Source organism: Bison bison, unplaced genomic scaffold (assembly GCF_000754665.1).
Source record: "Bison bison bison isolate TAMUID 2011002044 unplaced genomic scaffold, Bison_UMD1.0 scf7180017864160, whole genome shotgun sequence".
NCBI lineage: Eukaryota > Metazoa > Chordata > Mammalia > Artiodactyla > Bovidae > Bison > Bison bison.
This window is the reverse complement of record NW_011494732.1, coordinates 5,237,363-5,251,357: the sequence shown is the minus strand read 5'-3', so window position 1 is coordinate 5,251,357 and position 13,995 is coordinate 5,237,363. Positions and strand designations below refer to the sequence as shown.

General features: G+C 44.6%; 3 protein-coding genes across 4 annotated transcripts in view; 2 read left to right on the top strand and 1 right to left on the bottom strand.

The window, feature by feature from the left end:
* The window catches only part of DDX55 (DEAD (Asp-Glu-Ala-Asp) box polypeptide 55), an 18,277-nt gene extending 16,250 nt beyond the window's left edge, over positions 1-2,027 (top strand). The window contains exons 13-14 of the mRNA XM_010841285.1: positions 603-898; positions 1,294-2,027. Of these exons, the coding sequence (XP_010839587.1) occupies positions 603-898; positions 1,294-1,470 (473 nt within the window). The 3' untranslated portion in view covers positions 1,471-2,027. The remainder of the gene's footprint in view (positions 1-602; positions 899-1,293) is intronic.
* Positions 2,028-2,150: 123 nt separating this feature from the next.
* Positions 2,151-13,082, bottom strand: EIF2B1 (eukaryotic translation initiation factor 2B, subunit 1 alpha, 26kDa). The gene is made up of 9 exons (XM_010841284.1): positions 12,942-13,082; positions 11,964-12,065; positions 10,197-10,333; positions 9,946-10,062; positions 7,814-7,926; positions 7,118-7,186; positions 5,778-5,853; positions 3,744-3,869; positions 2,151-3,063 (listed from the first exon to the last, which is right to left on the bottom strand). Exons 1-9 carry the CDS (start codon positions 12,952-12,954, stop codon positions 2,899-2,901), a joined length of 918 nt encoding a protein of 305 aa, XP_010839586.1. The 5' UTR covers positions 12,955-13,082; the 3' UTR covers positions 2,151-2,898.
* Positions 13,083-13,161: 79 nt separating this feature from the next.
* Positions 13,162-13,995, top strand: part of GTF2H3 (general transcription factor IIH, polypeptide 3, 34kDa) — a 21,440-nt gene continuing 20,606 nt past the window's right edge. The window contains exon 1 of one of the 2 annotated variants that reach the window (XM_010841282.1): positions 13,162-13,244. In XM_010841282.1, the coding sequence (XP_010839584.1) occupies positions 13,232-13,244 (13 nt within the window). In that variant the 5' untranslated portion in view covers positions 13,162-13,231. The remainder of the gene's footprint in view (positions 13,245-13,995) is intronic. The other variant, XM_010841283.1, reaches the window with a different exon arrangement.

The following is a 13,995-nucleotide window of genomic DNA, read 5'->3' as shown; positions in this document are numbered from 1 at the left end:
GGCTTTCCAGGTGGCGCTGGTGGTAAAGAACCTGCCTGCCAATGCTGGAGACATGAGAGACGTGGGTTGGATCGCTGGGTTGGGAAGATCCCCTGGATGAGGAAATTGCAACCTACTCCAGTATTCTTGCCTGGAGAATCACATGGACAGAGGAGCCTGGTGGGCTACAGTCCATGGAGTCATAGAGTTGGATACCACTTAGCAGCTGAGCACCTGTGTTGAGCACAAATATGAAACTGCTTTGTCTTAGGTCCATTTCAGGGTTAATGTTTTCCAAGCATTTAAAAAAAAGTCTTTCTGAGACTTACCTGGCCTGGACTCTGAGCTTCCATTGCAGGGGGTAGGGGTTCGAGCCCTGGTCAGGGAACTAAGATCCTGCATGCTGTGTGGCATAGCCTCCCCAAAAATAAAAATAAAAGTCCTCCTTGGGTTTGACTAGGTACTGCCTGCTGAGTATTCTTTTAGTAAAAATGTAATTAATTCTAATTAAAATGAGTCCACTGGATCACACAGAAAAAATTCCATTGCTATGAATATTCTGTTGATTGATGCTTACAGTCCTGTTTCGGGTGTGCTAACTCTTGATGTTTTGGTTTAATCAGACCTTGATTTTGCTAGTCTTGCTCGAGGTTTTGCCCTGCTGAGGATGCCCAAGATGCCAGAGCTGAGAGGAAAGCAGTTTCCAGATTTCGTGCCTGTGGATGTCAACACAGACACCATTCCATTTAAAGACAAAATCAGAGAAAAGCAGAGGCAGAAGCAATTATTGGAGCAGCAAAGAAAAGAGAAAACAGAAAATGATGGGAGAAGAAAATTCATAAAAAATAAAGCTTGGTCAAAGCAGAAGGCCAAAAAGGAAAAGAAGAAGAAACTGACTGAAAAAAGGAAAAGGGAAGAGGTAAAACTGGCAATTTTTAAAATTAAATACTTAGAATACTGAACAAATCTCATAGAAGTGTAGTGTATAGTGCCTTCTAATAGGAACTGCATAGACTCTTAGATTTTTGTTCTTTCTAGGTGGCTTGGGTTGGGGAATGTGCTGTTCATGAAAGCTGATCTAAGAGCATGTAGTTCCCGATTGATTAAAAAGTGCTGGTTTGGGGCTTCTCTGGCAGTCCAGCGGTTAGGACTCTGCACTTTCACTGCCGAGGGGCCCAGATTCAGTCTCTGGTTGGGGAACTAGAATTCCACAAGCCTCCTAGAGCGGCCAAAAAAACCCCCAAATTTTGCTGGTTTCACTTAGAACACTGTTGCTGAGAAATTCAGTAGCTTGTTGGTCTCTTCTGCCCTCAGGGTTCTGATATGGAAGATGAAGACATGGAGGAACTTCTGAATGACACAAGGCTCTTGAAAAAGTTTAAAAAAGGCAAAATTACTGAAGAAGAATTTGAGAAGGGGCTGTTGACAAGTGGCAAAAGATCAACGAACAAAGCCGATTTGGAGATCTCAGATTTGGAAGATGACTGCTGATTCCCGCCCCTCAGGTGAAACGCACAGGAGTGCGGAATGCGGGGAGCTGGCCCCCACTCGGCAGACAGCTCGAGCTTCCTTCTACTGAACATCAGAACTTCAGCAGCTGTTGGGAGCTGCTGTTGCAGAAACGGCAAATGTGAGGGGTTTCACGCTTGTGAGCATTTTACTAAAAACATACCAGCCTTGAAGTCTAAGAGAAGAAAACGTAAATTTACATAACTGTAAATAATAGATGTCAATATTTATTTTGATGGGTTACTTAAAGAGCTCATATCTCAGTGGCTATTTTATACTTATTAAACTTATTTAATATAAAGCTACTGAAGTAGATTTGATTTGAGAGCCTTTAACAGTTACTCAGTGTTTTCCGGCACCTGATCTCCCTTCCCTGGGTGTCTTCACCTCTGGACTCTCGGTTCTCTCTTTGATGTACTGCACTGAACTCCCACACAGCCCGTAGTACCGTTTTATTGGTGAGTATATGAAAAAGCAGCAGCAAGTCATTCTGGGAAAGAAACTGATTACACCTCCTGTTGAATAAACTGCAGCTCTAACCCACTGCCTTAAGCACGTGAAGGTGGCTGCCTAGTGCCTTTACCAAGATGGACAGCACATCTAGTGTCAGAGCCCTCTGGCTGGGCCAGGGTCAGCTTGAAGTGCAATGCGACGCCGTATCAAAATCTTTCATGTAATTTATTTGAAAAGATGCTGAGTTTGTTCCCAAGAACGATTTTAAAAAGCTGTTCAGGACCCAAATATGTTTCAAGTCACATCTTTTCCCAGATATAGAATTTTAAGTTTACAAATATTCTGGAAGGCATCTTCATAACTGATGAGCCGTGCAGGATACTCTGGCCAAAGAGGCCATTAATACCTGTTCTTGGGTTCTTGCAATAGTTTCCACTCTCTTTGCCTTGATTCTTTTGTGGAGATGACAGCCCTCAGCTCGTATTCACCGCTGGGAGCCTGATTCAGTGAGCGTTGCCTGCCTTTTTCATCCAGCACTGCGTGGAGCCTGGTCTTGGGCAGCTGCTGGTTACTGGATGGGCACCTGGCTGTAGTTTGGACCACTGCCCTCTTGGGCCTGCTTGTCTTTCATGGATGCTTTTGGCAAATCAGTCTGGAATGTGGGGGAGTTGAAGGGAGGGAGAGTGGGTACATCTTCATCCATCAGTCAAACAGCCAATAATCTTATTGGAAGTGTCTGCAAACACCATAAGAGCACAATTTAGGTTGGGCTTTAGGGGAACCATGAATGCATTTTAGATGGGACTGAAATGAATAAAAAATTTCCCAAGAGTTAGGATTTTAAGTCCTTAGTCCATAAAACTTCAGAAAAAACAATTTGGTTTTGGTCTGGCTCACGAAGGGGCCAAGAGACTTCTCCCCATATCCGACGTCCACCAGCAGGAAAGGACCCGGTGTTTATAGGTAGAGCTTGATGAGTTCGTCGCTGACGGCTGAGGGCGTCAGCACCCCCAGGTCTGTAAACAGCAGCGTGATTAAGGAAGGGGAGGTGTAGTCGACCCACGGGTGCTCCCCTCTGAGGTCCTGTCCAGTCTGTACAGACTTCAGAGTATCCGCCTTGTACTGAGGAGACAGGAAACCAACGTTAGTCTGCCCCATAGACTGAGGGCTCTGAACTGGTGAGGCCTTGGCCTGAGCAACTAAGGTGCTCCTGCCTGAAAGTGCCCTCTGGAAACGGGGAGGCCGACTGTGTTGCACACTGCCCAGGGGACCGAGTGTGGCTTGGGTCAGCCAGGTCATTAGAGAAAACCTTAAGCCATGTGTCCCCTCATGAGTGTGCTGGGGTAACCCCTCGAGACCTCTCAAGACAACTGTTTAGAGCATTTATAGAAAGCTAAGTGCCAGGCGCTGTGCTACATTCCATAGATTATCTCTGGAGCATCACAAGCCCTGTACAGATAAGTGAAGTTCATAAACCTTACAGTGAGAGGACCTGCCTAAGATCACGTGGTTAACAGGTGATGGAGATGGCAGGTGAGCCCAGAGAGCTGACCCAAAGCTTCATTACCTACCAACTTTCCCTGCCTGCTTGGCCTGTATCTAGTGCTTAAGTGAGAGACAAAAGACTGAAATTCTGGGGACAAGTTAGACTGTTCAACAACCACCAATTTATCTGTGTATCCTGTATATGAGAAAAAATAGCAATGTGAAATGAAAAACTTATTGGAACATTCTTAGCACTGCATTTTTCCAAAGGTTTCAGTTTAGACTCAAATACCCCTTATAATATGTAAAACTCTTGCCTTAAACTTATCTGGGACATCTTGCTGGTTTAGTGGGAAGAGTCGTACAAACTTGAAACTTTCTGCAACAACATAAAATGGCTTGTTCTGTGCTTTGGCGCACACGGCCATCTGGTTAGTTCCAATCTGGGAAGTCAGAGAACAATGGAGAAAGGTGAGATCTTACAGCACACCTGTAGTGGAAGCAACAGAAAGTCTATGAGTGAACGTAATATATGTACTTCTGGCTTTGGAATTAAAGAGGATCTTTTAAAAAAGAAAGCAATAGCTATTTCTCCAAAGATCTACAAATGGCCAATAAACACATGAAAAGATGCTCAAGAGTCTTAGTCATTACAGAAACACAAGTCAAAACCACAATTAGATACTGCGTCACACCCACTAGGATTGTTCAGTCGCTAAGTCCTGTCCAACTCTGTCTCCTAGTTTGCTCAAACTCATGTCCATTGAGTTGGTGATGCCATCCAACCATCTCATCCTCCGCTCTCCCCTTCTCCTCCTGCCCTCAATCTTTCCCAGCATCAGGGGCTTTTCCAATGAGTGGGCTCTACCCATCAGGTGGCCAAAGTATTGGAGCTTCGGCATCAATCCTTCCAATTAATATTCAGAGTTGATTTCCTTTAGGATTGACTGGTTTGATCTTGCTGTCCAAGGGACTCTCGAGTATTCTCCAGCACCACAGTTTGAAAGCATCAGTTCTTTGGTACTCAACCTCCTTTGTGGTCCCAACTCACATCTGTACATGACTACTGGAAAAACCACAGCTTTGACTATATGGACCTTTGTCAGCAAAGGGATGTCTCTGCTTTTTAATATGCTGTCTACGTTTGTCATAGCTTTTCTTCCAAGAGCAAGTGTCTTTTAATTTTGTGGCTACAAGTCACCATCTGCAGTGATTTTGGAGCCCAATAAAATCTGTCACTGTCTCCACTTTTTCCCAATCTATTTGCCATGAAGTGATGAGACCAGATGCCATGATCTTAATTTTTTGAATGCTGAGTTTCAAGCTAGGATGATTATAATTAAAAAAAAAAAAAACAACAAGTATTGGCAAGGATATAGAGAAACTTGGAATCCTTATGTGTTTCTGATGGGAATGTAACATGATGCAGCTGCTGGGGAAAACAGTTTGGCAGTTCGTCAAAAAGCTAAACACAGAAATACCATGTGACCCAGCAATTCCACTCTTAAGTATATACACCAAAAAATCGAAAACAGAAACTCAAATAAGTAATTGTACACCTATGTTGTCAGCAGTATTAGTCACAACAGTCAAAAGGTATTCATCAACAGCTGAATGGATAGACACCTCTGGTCCAACCATTCATTGGTACATCATGCAGCCATAAAAAGGAATGAAGCACGGACACCTGTACAGTAAGGTGAGCTTTGAAAACATGCCAAGTGAAATAAACTCAAAAAAGAGACAGATACTGTGTGAGTCCACTTACATAAGGTACCTAGAATGGGGAAAAATCATGGAGACAGAAAATAGCTTAGGGGATGGGAGAGAGAAATAGAGTTTTGTGACAGTTCTTCTGGGTGATGGAAAAGTTTTGAAGACAGTGGTTATGGCTGCACCATAATGTGGGATGTAATTAATGACACCGAACTGTACACTTAAAAATGATTATGATGGCAAACTTTATGTTGTACATACTTTATCAAACACAACAGACTATCAGGAAGTCTTTCCATGTGAAGCAACAGATAAATTTTAAATATATTGATGTCAAATATGCTCCATTAAAAAGAAAAAACCCAATTCCAAGTAAAGCATGTTTTGAATAAGTATAAATACATTCTCCTGATCTACACAGATCAATCTCCAAAGCAGAAAGAAATCTGACCAGAATCTGACTGACCCCACTGCAGTGGCTCAGGAACTGGGAAACCACTGGTTGCAATGGTGGAATCCTGAAGCTAAGCAGGGTTAGAGGAATGAACCATGATACACAATGCGGTTGGGTGCCTGAGATTATTAGTGCAGCTCCATGCCCTGAGCAAGGACCTGTGGAGAACTGATGCTCCTACCTTGTTAATGATTCCTCCGTTTTCAACAACTCCTTCAGCACCAACTATGACAAGATCCACTTTCTCCATGATGTAGCTACAGAAATGAAAAACAAATTTTTAATGCTCCTTTTCTTTGCTCTTGCAACATCACCTGCAAAGATTAATACTCCCATTTTCAGCAAAGCATGTTCCTCTCATAACTTTCTTCCAAAGAGCACTGAACACCCGAGACAGCCCCTGGCACTGTTACTGGTTCTGCTACAGGGGCACCAAAACCCATTTTGATGACACTGCGATAAGGTGTAGAACTCATGCTGCCACCCAGTAGGCACATGCTTACATGTGTAGCTGAAGCAAGGATTTCATGACTCAGCATTTATCTTTATTACCTGTGGCACACTATTTTTTGTTCTACATCAACACGAACAAAACAAAAATTTAAAAACCTGATGTGATCTGAAGTCGGAAAAAAATGTTATGCCATTCAAAAATTTTACAGGTAGGGTGGGGGCCAATTTACCTTTTAAAACAAGCAATTACTAGAATCCTTCAAAATGTTTACTCCCCCCCCAATATTTTTTGGCCACAGTGCGCAGCATGCAGGATCTCAGTTCCCAGACCAGGGACTGAACCCATACTCATGCAGTGAAATCACAGAATTTTAACCACTGGACTGCCAGCAAAGTCCCCAAAATATTTACTCTTAAACACATTCCTAATTTCCTTAATCATCCTTCTGTGTGTTTTCTTCCCAAGGGATTGTTATTCCTGTTTTCTCTTATGAGCCACACTGCCAATCCATGGAGCATGTCACCTCAGCTTTAGGAGTGAAGTTGTACACAAGAGATGAAAAATTCTGGAGTGCCACTGACGACAACCCGTGTCTTTAGATGAAGAGAGAGCACTGATTACGGATGCTAACCCATTAACCTTGCTCTTAAAATGCACCATAAGGGGCTTCCCTGGTGGTCCTGTGGCTAAGATTCTGCATTCCCAATGCAGGGGGTCTGGGTTCCATCGCTGGTCGGGGAACTAGATCCCACATGCTGCAATTAAAGATCCTGCATGCCATAACTAAGACCTGACATAGCCAAATAAATATTTTTTTTTAAACGCACCATGATGCCATGTATCCAGCTCTCCCCAGCATCTTACAGCCCTGTCTCGTGTGTACACCATCCAGTTCTTATCATGAACACTTGCTGGTTTAGTGCTGCTGTCAATTAGAAGGCAGGACGCTGCCCACTCTTGTTTTATGAATGAGACTGGAACCCTCCATCTAGAAACCCTGCTCCAAGCCAACCCTGGGAGCGGGCAGGTGAGGAAACGTAATTGTGATGGGGGAGCCGGGCGCTTACCCAACTGCAGCATCAAGGACCACAGTGACAGGGACGTTGAGGTGGCAGAGGGCTTTGGCCATCTTCTTACTGAAAGTGACATTTTGAGAATGTTAGAAAAAGTTCAAGAAAGTCCCTATCATAGAGACTGGTGAGTCACTTAATTTGGACAATGATAAATCACATTAGCTAGAAACTGTTAATTTTTTTTTTTTTTAATGAGGACCATATTTTACCCATACTCCCTGCATTGGAAGCATGGAGTCTTAACTACTGGACTGCCAGGGAAGTCCCCTCAGTTAATGGACTAAGGGGATGATCCCAAGATTCTGGACTAAGGAAGCATTTGGGTTCTTTAAAAGTATGTATTTTAGGAAAACTGTGCTCTTGGGGCTGTGCAGGGATATGTAAATTCAGGGAAAAAAAGGGTTTTATTATGTTCTGGATACATAAGAAATGTAACTATCTATTCCTTGATATAAACCTTTCAGTTTATATCTGATTTAAGTACTAAATAAAACCCCTAGACGCTATACTGTGACCTACTCCAAATTCATGGTGATTTTTCTTCCAGGAGCAGGGACGGGCAGTGTGAAAGGCGATGCTGATTGACAGAAAATTGGGGACTTCGTCTGGCTGCTTTTACAATGGAGTCTCATCCTCAGTTTGCTCATTAAAGGGACTGCTGGGCACATGACCACAGGGAAAGATACTTGCCCTGATAAGTCAGGCTGTGACTCCGTAATGTACACACTGAAACGCTTCTTGGCTGCCACGGCAGCTTCCAAGACTCTCAGGACCACTCTGGAGTAGGCGTGTGTTAATATTCTCTGTGGGTAGAGAAAGCGCTGTCAAAAGTGCAAGCTTCCAACGATCACTCAGACTCTCTGCCACTCCAGTGTGTGTTCCTGGTACCCTAAAGTTTCTCTGTATGCTTTCGCACAAATCAACTGTAATCAGAAAGCAGATCCCTGACAATACAGTGAGTTTAAGCTCATATATTGATACTTTTTGTTTTTGCCACACAGTGCTGCATGCGAGATCATAGTTCCCCAACCAGGGATCAAACCCTTGCCCCTTGCAAGGAAGCCTGCAGTCTTAACCACTGGATGGTCAGGGAAGTCCCTATTGATACAATCTGAAAAAGTTTTCTGCCAGAGGAATATATCATGGGTCTCCTCTTTTCATAGCAAGCACAGAAGTGGCATCTCCATGTGGTGTTACTCAGATACAAAAGCCTTTCTGTCTGAAGGCTGTTAGGTTCCTTTGGGTTGGTTTCCCTAATTCCAAGACCTAGTCTGCACACCTGGGCCTTTAAGCACCGGGCAGCTGGCATAAAGGGCTGGTGGGGCCAGCAGCGGAGCACGAAGGCTGACCTCCGGCTGTTGTCACATGGGGCCCACTGCTGCTGGATCATCTGATTTTTCTAGAGGAGCTAAAATCCAGTATTTCAATGTTGACTCATTTTTTAAAACTTTTATACAGTTTGGGGTAAAACCCAACTGTGGACTGGACACAATTTGTAGATACTTAGATGGAATCAAGATGTTCTAAGGAACAGAGTGCAGAGGACAGAGTAAAGCAAGGTGGAGGGACCAGCTCCCTGGCTCCTTTCTCGGTCTTGCCTGAGAGCTTATTAGAAATACAGGTTCTCAGGCCCCACCCGTCTCACTGAACCAGAATGTGCATTTTAATTTATATTTACATATTTATATTAATATTTAAAAAAAATTTTTGGCCATGCTGCATGGCAAGGGAGCATCCTAGTTCTCTGACCAGGGATCGAAACCATGCCCCCTGCATTGGAAGTGCAAAGTTTTCACCCCTGGACTGCCAAAGAAGTCCCAGAATATGCACTTTAAAAGATCTCCAGGTGGGTCACCTACATGCTTGAATTTAAGCCACTCTGCTCATAATTTACCCTAAACAGCACTGATGCAGGTGGTTACTACACATTAAACTCCACGAGGTGAACGAACCCTCTCGTGCAACTGCTGGGAAGGAGGAGGCCTCAGCGAGAAGCAGTCACCAGCTTGCCTCCACCTGGTCTCAGAATGGCTTTGTTTGAAGCCAGCTTTTGTACCAGTGCCAGCTGCATCTATTACGTCATTTATTTAATAACATAATTCAGAGGCTGGGAAGGGAGTAATAAAACAGAGGACAAGATTTCAGAGTCCAGATGCAAGTAAATACTTTTACAGTTGGTGGAGGCCTAGTTGGCAGAAAGGATGTGTGCTGGCGAAGAGATGTCATGAAAGTTTTATGACCCCTTTGCTGGAAGACTGACTTAATGTGCTGCTCCTGTCTTTCCTCACTTAGGTTATCAACACCTGGCAGCTTTGCATCTCCGTGACAGCATTTGGAATGAAGATGAAAAAATCTCAGTCCAGTGCTAACCTTCGGCAGGAAGAGAGTCAGGATAAACCAGTGACAGGAGCTGTGCTGACTTAATTCAGATCAGTTTAGTACATATCCAGTAAGAAAAAGCACTTCTTTAGTAAGACAGCTTTTCAAATCGAGAATCATCCATGCTGTCCCAGGGTTTTCCTCTGCCTCTTTAAAACGACAACCACCTATGATATAACATCTACTTTTAGACACTGCTTAGTGTGTGCCAGGCATAGTGCAGAGTCCTTACACACACCATCTCATTAATCCTTACAGCAGCCCTATGAGGTAAGTACTATAATTACCCTTATTTGAAAAGATGAGAAAAGTACAGCACAGCGAGCTTAAGTAACTTGTCCAAGATCACACAGCAAGTAAGTGGCAGAGGCGGGATTTTACCCCAGGAGTCTGATGCCAAAGTCCTTGCTCCCGATCACCACCCACGATCATGACGTACTCACCGCCCCATCTTTGATGAAAGTATGGCACAGATCTGCAATTTTATTTCTTGACAGTGATATTCTCCTGAGGAAAATCTCTCCCCGCTCAATCATGATCTTTTTACATTTGGAGTAATCCTAGGGGGAAAAAAAAAAAGAGCAACATGAGGGGAACGGGAGGATCCAGGGGAAGGGGAGGATCCAGGTCAAGCTGAGAATACTTGTGGCCAAACACAGAAGCAGAGTGGTGACTGGGGGAGGGCAGGGCTTACAGAGTATTCCAGGGAGGTCAGGCTGATGAAACGCAGGAAGAGCTCCCCACCCGACGACACGGCCACAGAAGAGTCCACGCCACACAGGGTTTCTATGGCACTGGTGAGATTCGCCCTCAGGCCCTGGATTGTCTCCCCTGGAATGATCACATGAGCAACATGATGTTCATTTCAGTATCACAGCCCCTTGATGGGTCTGTGATTCATTCATTCATTCAGCCAGTGTGGACTGGGTGTAGGCTGTAGCCAGGCTGTCTGATGGCTCAGCAGATAAAGAATCCGCCTGCAATGCAGGAGATGTGGGTCTGATCCCTGGGTCAGGAAGATCCCCTGGAGAAGGAAATGGCAACTCACTCGAGTACTCTTGCCTGGGAAATTCCATGGACAGAGGAGCCTGGTGGGCTATGGTCCATGGGGTCACAAAGGGTAGGACACGACTGAAGCTACTGAGCACACACACTTCCTAGATGCCAGAGATAACATCAGTGAACATGCCCAGCCCCTGTTCTGATGGAGCTGCCTTTCTTTCCCTTTTCTCTTTTTCTTCTTGTTTGTGCTGCCTGGCTTTCGGATCTCAGTTCCCCTGATTCCCTCGGCAGTGAAGTGCAGAGTCCTGATCACTGGACTGCCAGGGAATTTCCAGGACTCTCTTTCTACTGGGACAGGTAGACAGTAAATAAGCACACAAAGAAATAAACAAGTTATTCAGATTGAATTGAGGACAGAAAAAAGCAGAATGATGAAAAAGGTGGGACTACTTCAGACAGAGTTAGCAGGGAATGGTCTCTTGGAATCTGGGCCTTTTAAACAGAGACCCGAGTAAGAAAGTATCCAGCTGAGTAAAGATGCAGTGGGCAAAGTCTCAGATGCAGACTATACCAACGCAAAGGCCCCAAGATGGGAATAAAATTGGTATGAGAAAGGCCAGAGTGATGCACAGTTCAGCGAGGGACAGCATGGAAGGAAATTAAGTAGTGACAGAAGAGGTCTGCAGGCTGCTGCAGATAAGGCTTAGATGTTTGGATATTAGTATAAGTATAATGGGAAGATGCTGGAGGTCATCTTAGAGACATGCATCTCTAGGTCAGCCCTTTAAATTAAAGAATACTTTATTATTTTTATTATTATTTTGTTTATACCCAGAAGTTTACATTTGGGATGACTGAATTCACAATGCTCACAATGATGATATTAAAGCTAGAATTTATACTAGAACATTCTCTATAGCAACTGCAAAGAATCTGTCACAAGACAGAAGCTCAATAAACACTTGTAAAGCTGAACGATGGCTGTAATTTAAGCTTCACAGTTAACCTGGCATAATATGGTCCTTCTTGATTCAAAGTACATTTCAGGGGCTTCCCTGGCAGTCCAGTGGTTAAAGACTTCACCTTCCAATGCAGGGGGTGCTGGTTATCAAACAGCTCCCTGGTTGGGAAGCAAAGATCCCATATGCCACACAGACAAAAAACCAACACATAAAACAGAAGCAACATGATAACAAATAAAGACTTTTTAAAAAATGGTTCACATTAAAAAAAAAAAACTTAAGAAAAAAACAAAGTATATTTCATTTGTGAGAAGAGACCCATTGGATCCTAACTTGAGGGCTCTCTCCACGTTGAAAGGACTGAAACGAAGGGAGAAACTGAGCTTGAGGCTGTATTACCTTATATCAGCACACATCCATCTCTCACTTTCTACAATTTTAACAGTTACAAGCAGACTTTCCTAACACCTGGAGCGATGGAGGCGGACCCCTTTTACCTGTATCTCTTCTCAAGTACTCCAGTAAAGTCCGGATGGCAGCTACTGCTGAGGCCATGTCAGGATCTTCTTTTATCTGAGACTTAAAGTATTCGATTAACTCTGGGAAGGGAGAAAAAATTGATTCAGCGAATTCATTTAGCAGGAGAGACAACCACAGAGCTTATCAATGACTGCTCACTTTAAAAAGCAAACTAATTTAAAAAATAGTTCCTTTGCAGGGTGTTTGGCTTCAGGGACACAGAAAATGTTGATGGGAATAGAGATGACATCACTTTACTATTTGCAAGCTCTTTCTCATTTTGAAAAATCTAGCCCATGTAATATGAAATAAAATTTAAGCCCCACCAAATGATAGTGAAAGGTCATTCTCACCCTTATTCTTGACCGCAAGTCTGCAAAAAATCCCAGAGCCAACCTGCCTACTGATTTCTCCTGCACCCCTCCAGACAGTCTATGCCAAGTGAAGCCTATTCACCTACCTACATACACCTACATATGTATGTGATGTAGAAGTCTACTCTGCTTTTTTACATGAAAGGTACTATATACATATTAGTTTGCCCTTGTTCTTCACTTAATAAAACACCTTGATAACCACTCAAGACAGGCACATCAAATACGCCTTTCTTTTGATTCTGGTACCATATTCAACAGGGCAGGTTCAGGGAGTCTTACTCATACTTCACATATGAAGAAATCAAGACTTCGAAGACCCGCACATTCGTCCGAAATCTCACGTTTTTGGAGGGCACTGGAAAGCGTGGGCAGAAGGTATGTCTGGGATACACCCAAGACCCATTCCCTGGATACATGAGCAGCGAGAGGGTTTTAGTTGTGACTAGAGGGACCACATCCGACCAAACAGCCTGAGCTTGAAAACTGACCGCGCCCGGAGCCCAGTCTGGGCATGTGAGGTGGAGGGACCCCTGCGCGGCTCCGCCCTAGGCCCAGCAGGCCCAACAAGTCCCGATTTACCCGTGTTGTCCATGGTGCACTCTGGACCGCGGAGCCTGAGAGGCCCAGAGCCGCACAAGACGCCTGGACTGGTCCCGCCGCCGCGCGGACTCAGCACCACACTGACTGACAGCGCGCAGCCACGCTCTACACTCCACTTCCGGCGCCTTGGGGGCGGGGCTGTGGGTACGGCGCGCGGCCTGAACCACGCCGTCTCTTACGTCACTCGGCGGCGCCGGAAGTCGGAGTTCATACACTTCGGTAGGTCCGCTTGCTTGCGAGTGGCTGTTCGCCGAGGGACTCTGGTCGCCATGGTCTCAGACGGTGAGGGCCGCGCCGGCGGGAGCGGGACCCCGGGACTAAGCAGACTTTGCCCAGCGATGACCTACCAAATGGACTGTATTTTGGGGGCTGGGTGGAGCCTGTCTGTTCTTTAAAGGAGTAGCAAATGTATTCATTCGTTCATTCATTCAGTAAATATTTTTGGAGCGCCTGTTGTGTGCCAGGCGTTATTTCATGCCCTGGGAGATACATAGAGAACATGACGGACTAGCGGAGATTACAGTCTAGTGAGCGAGACAGACAGTAGGCAAGTAAATAAAAATAATTTCGAAGGGTAACAGAGCTGTGACGACAGTATAAAGTGATGATGGTGTCGATCGCGATTCGGGGATGATCCAGGAGGAGCTGCTTTCGATATGGGTCCAGGGAAGACTAGTGATACTCAGACTAAGACTTGAGTGATTTTATAAAGGCTCTGTGAAGGCCTTGTGACAGATTGAGCCAATACATTGCAATGGGAAGACGGAAAGGGGACACCTGCGGGTTGAGGAGGGTGGAGACTTTCGTTCATACATTCAACTACCAGTTACGAAGCTTGATGTCTTAAAGGGAGAAAAAAGAGGCCAGGGTGGTGGGAGCAGGGTGGGATAGAGGGATGAGATCAGAGAGCCAGCTAGCCAGGTGCAGGTCCCTTGTGGGACCAGATCTCTATTTTAAGTGTAATACAAGCCGTTTTAGGGCTCCTAGCAAGAGAGTATTACTGATTTACGATATATATATATATATATATATA

Excerpts from the sequence above, each read along its gene's own strand:
- EIF2B1 (XM_010841284.1), bottom strand. Across the intron at positions 7,187-7,813 it reads TCACAGCCTGACTTATCAGG|TAAGAAGATGGCCAAAGCCC; the intron begins GCAAGTATCTTT and ends TGTCACTTTCAG. Across the intron at positions 3,064-3,743 it reads ATGTCCCAGATAAGTTTAAG|TACAAGGCGGATACTCTGAA; the intron begins GCAAGAGTTTTA and ends CTGTCTCCTCAG.